Source organism: Macrobrachium nipponense, chromosome 7 (genome assembly GCF_015104395.2).
Source record: "Macrobrachium nipponense isolate FS-2020 chromosome 7, ASM1510439v2, whole genome shotgun sequence".
Taxonomy (NCBI): Eukaryota; Metazoa; Arthropoda; class Malacostraca; order Decapoda; family Palaemonidae; genus Macrobrachium; species Macrobrachium nipponense.
The window spans coordinates 99,636,855-99,640,966 of record NC_061109.1 but is presented as its reverse complement, the minus strand read 5'-3'; the positions used below and the strand labels follow the sequence as shown (position 1 = coordinate 99,640,966).

The 4,112-nt window shown below is 39.9% G+C and overlaps 1 protein-coding gene across 1 annotated transcript in view; it reads right to left on the bottom strand.

Annotated features, from left to right (window-relative positions):
- Positions 1-205: 205 nt before the first annotated feature.
- Positions 206-4,112, bottom strand: part of LOC135217466 (neurofilament heavy polypeptide-like) — an 8,740-nt gene continuing 4,833 nt past the window's right edge. The window contains exons 2-3 of the mRNA XM_064253370.1: positions 3,321-3,442; positions 206-2,847 (exon numbers count right to left, since the gene is read on the bottom strand). Of these exons, the coding sequence (XP_064109440.1) occupies positions 537-2,847; positions 3,321-3,442 (2,433 nt within the window). The 3' untranslated portion in view covers positions 206-536. The remainder of the gene's footprint in view (positions 2,848-3,320; positions 3,443-4,112) is intronic.

Genomic DNA, 4,112 nt, shown 5'->3' with positions numbered 1-4,112 from the left:
CCAGTTACAGTTTTGTTGCAGGAAACCCTTAGAGCAATAATAGTTCCATTAAATCTGTCCTTGAAGGCTGCATTTAGTTGAAATATGGAACACTGACTGATTGTCTGTCTGTACTGTCACCTGTGAATCAATAAGATACTTTTTACAAGTTAGAAAAAATTTGATAGCATTAGATGTTTTCTCATTGTTACGAAAAAGAAAGCCATTTTTAAATAATACTGTTTATTTAGTAAAGCTCTCTGACAAACACTAAAACAAATCGATTTTCATATAACGTAAATATCACAAGGGGAGCATGCCGGCGCCCAGCTCCGAGGAATCTATACATTTGAAAAAGTCAACTGGGAAATTGCAAGGATTAATTCATGAATTAAGTTGCTGTATCATACTGTCTTATGTATAAACCCCAACCTAGAAATGTTCAGCACAACTTACAAAGAAAATATAGGTTAGGTCATCATTGCAAACTTCCAGTCAAATTCCTGTAAAATATTACTCGGAGCCAATTGGAAATGTGTGAACACAGTTTTGTACATCTACAGTAAGAGACGAGGGACTTTCATCATAGGAGGAAGCAGAGGTAGCCCTTGCATAGGAGATCGATTTTTTAACTGTGCATTTTCAGTGACGAGGGGCTCAGTTGCCCGAATGAAAAGGATGCCCTCTGGATCTTCAGTTTCAGCATCAACTGGAAGTTCAATAACAGGTACACTAATATTATCTACTTGCAAGGAGGCAGCGCTAGATTCTCCTGCTGGAGTCAGAACTAGCTGTTGTGTTGCTTGATTTGGCAAAGGCTCTTGAACTTGAGGTGCTGATACCGGGGTTTCTAAGGGTAATATAAAACCATCTGTGATTTCTGGCTCTCTGACCAGCATCTGCTCTGGCACAAATACAAAATCACTTTGGAACTGTTCTGAATTTACACCTACAACAGATGGACTTTGAACAGGAAAAATATTAAAAGGATCAGATGTTTGACCACTCAGGATGGTGGTTGGTTTCTCAAGTTCATTAGCTGTTACTCTTATGAACTCAGAATTCATGGGCTCCCCAAGCTTGGAAAACATTTTAGCTTTAACAACTTGGCTAGGATTTGCATCTGGAACTTGGAATGTTTCTGGTATGAAAAACAAATCTTTAGGGGCATTATGTGCAGGTGTATCTGCTAAGAAAGTGGTACTATCTTCTGGATGACTTGACTTTGCTACATCAAAACGATGTTTAGTGAGCTCAATTTCTAAAGTAGGTTTGGTATCAGTTTCTGATAATTCAATTTCTCTAACGAATACTGCAGTATTTGGATCTGCACTAGGTGAGGTTTCAACAGGTCTGGCATTAGGTGTTGGTAAATTGGCAGTTTCTAGGATCTGAACCTGTTGAAGGGGCAGAGCGAGAGGGAGTTCTTCAAAAGGAGTAGCTTGTATTGCTTCAGCAGTTTGTTGTGGTACTTCCAGTTCAATGACCGGTACTAACTGTGTTTCCTGAGGTTGGACATCTAGCATTTTTGCTACCGAAACCTCTGGTACCTCAAAAACAGGTAGAATTGGTATAGCATTATCAGTAGATACTGCCTCTACTTCTACAACAGGCCGTTGCAAAGGCTCAGAATCTGGAGACAGTCCTACATCAATGGGCACTGGTTCTAGTTCAATAGCAGGTTGTTGCAAAGGCTCAGCAACTGGAAACACCTCTGTATTGAAAGAGTCAAGTTCTAAAACAGGGTGAACAAAAGGTTCTGATACTTGTTCTTGAACTTGCATATTATTGGCTACTGTTCTTTCGTCTCTTTCAAAGCTATTCTGGATATTGGAGCTAAGGATGGTGTCATCACTTTCATCAGAGAAAGAACCTATAATAATGACAGCTGGCTCAGAGAAGGCTGAAGGACTGTTATCATTGTCTCTAGACACTATTAATGGTTGACTGTTTGTTGAACTGTCTGAGTGAATTTCATCTACAGCTAATAAAGATGTATCACTGAAGGCAAAAGCTTCAGGTATAATTTCAGCCACATTGGGACTTTGTTCAGCTGGTCCCTGAGCTCCTGATGAAGCAAAGGCAGAAAGCTCTGCTGCTACGGGACCTACTATAGGCTGTGCAGTTGCTAGCTCGCCTGTAATAATAACAGGAGCTTCAGCAGGAAAAACTGGTTCGGCAACAACAGTACTTAGCGTTTTATCAACAAATGCTGGTTCAAGCATAGCAGAAGTTTCCTCAGGAGAGGTCGATTCAACCTTACTGGGGGTTAAAACAGTAGCGCTGCTCGTAGCAGCTTCTGCTTCTCCTAACTTTTCCTCAGCTACAGGTTCGCTGGCAATGGAGGGCTCGGGAAATGCTTGTTCCTTTGTATCAGCATCATTTGTTGTTAACTGTTTCTCGGTGGCATCGCTTTGCTCAAGATCCTTGCCTGTGTTCTCACTGTCCTGATTTTCATTTTCCTTTTCTGTAGCATCAGCTTCTTTCTCATTGGCCTTAGGAGATTCAGCTTTCTCAGCCTCAGATGCTGCAGCATCTGTCTCTTCTTGCTCTGTTTCTTCTTGCTCCGCCTTTCTTTCTACCTCTTGCGCTTCTGAAGCTTCCTCGCCACCCTCCTCTTCGTGCTCTTCCTCTTCCGTTTCTCCTTCTTCAGTTTCATTCTCCTCTTCCTCCTCTTCTCCCTCCTCCTCCTCTTCCTGTTCGCTATTAGAAAAGGCTGATGAATATCTGGTGTTTGCTTGTGCGGTGCTCTCTGCTTGACGGAATGGCTCTGTTGGCGGCTTCAGCTCTAGGTCATCGAGTAGCCGGAATCCATTATGGTCAGCGATGTAAGAAACTTCAGTCACTTTACCATCTGGTCCTCTCCACCTGTTGAAATAAACCTGGTTCAGTAACGAGTCGAAACAGTTATTGAAACGAAGTTTGAATATTTATTTGTTTCATTGTCTGAAAGATGATTCATTAATACGGAACACATCAATTCGTAGCCCCGCACTCGTTTAATGATGAAAATTGCACTTGTAAGTGGATGACGTTCCAATTACAATAACGATTTAATTACTGCTGCCACCCCTTCCCCCATATCTATAGCATATGATAACATACTTGACATGGTTTCATGCTTAAAGAGACGACGATATATTCAATATAAGCTTCTTAGGTAGAGAAATGCAACGGTAAAATTTAATGTAAATCCCAGGTGCATCTTTACTTAGGATACAATCAGCAGGTCATAAGTCTTTGCTTTATGAAAATACCCAGATCCCGCTCTTTCCTACTCGGTCTTGATCTCATCAAATGACGGAATTTAAACAGCTAGACAATCCAAGAGAAATCCTTACTCATACTGTCCCGTTACAGATCTTCCAGGAAGTCCTTTCTGCTTGTTTTCCAGGCCATCCCGCTCGTAGTCGAAGATCGTTCGGCCAGTGGCCAAACTGACCGCGAGACTTAGCAGCAACACCTAAGGAGAAGTAAGTGATGTGAGTGCTAGGCAGTGCCAGGTGGGAGAAGCTCTACATTGCTGCTCAGTTCTCTTTCCGCTGCTTAACGAAGTGGAGTAATTCTGCAGCTGCGTATTGAACTTTTATGAACAGTTATATGTATACAGGGCGAAAATGAACCTCTATATAATTATTGTCTGAGGAAACACCATGGAAATTTATCTATAAGAACAATGACCATTTGCAGTACATCTGCAAAAATAGTATTTTTAAGCAATCCCATTGAATGAAGAAACACTGGCAAACGATTAAATAAAGAAAGAAAGGAGTCAGAGAACATGAAAATGATCAGTCAGCAGTAGAAGGACTACGTAGGTAATGTGACAGCTGTTATCCCATGATTCCAGTTTCCAGTAACGTCATAACATTTCATTTAAAATTAAAATGCAGTGGAATTGTGTGGACTTGAGCTATAGGCTTAATAATACATGGCTATGGACTTGCGCAACAGAATTGAATTTCGCTGATGGTCGTTATATTTTGTCAGTTAAAAGATTCATATTTTCATTTCTCATATATATATATATATATTATATATATATATATATATATATATTGTTAATATGTAATTTAATGTATTTAATATTATCTATATATATACATATATATATATATATATATATATATATA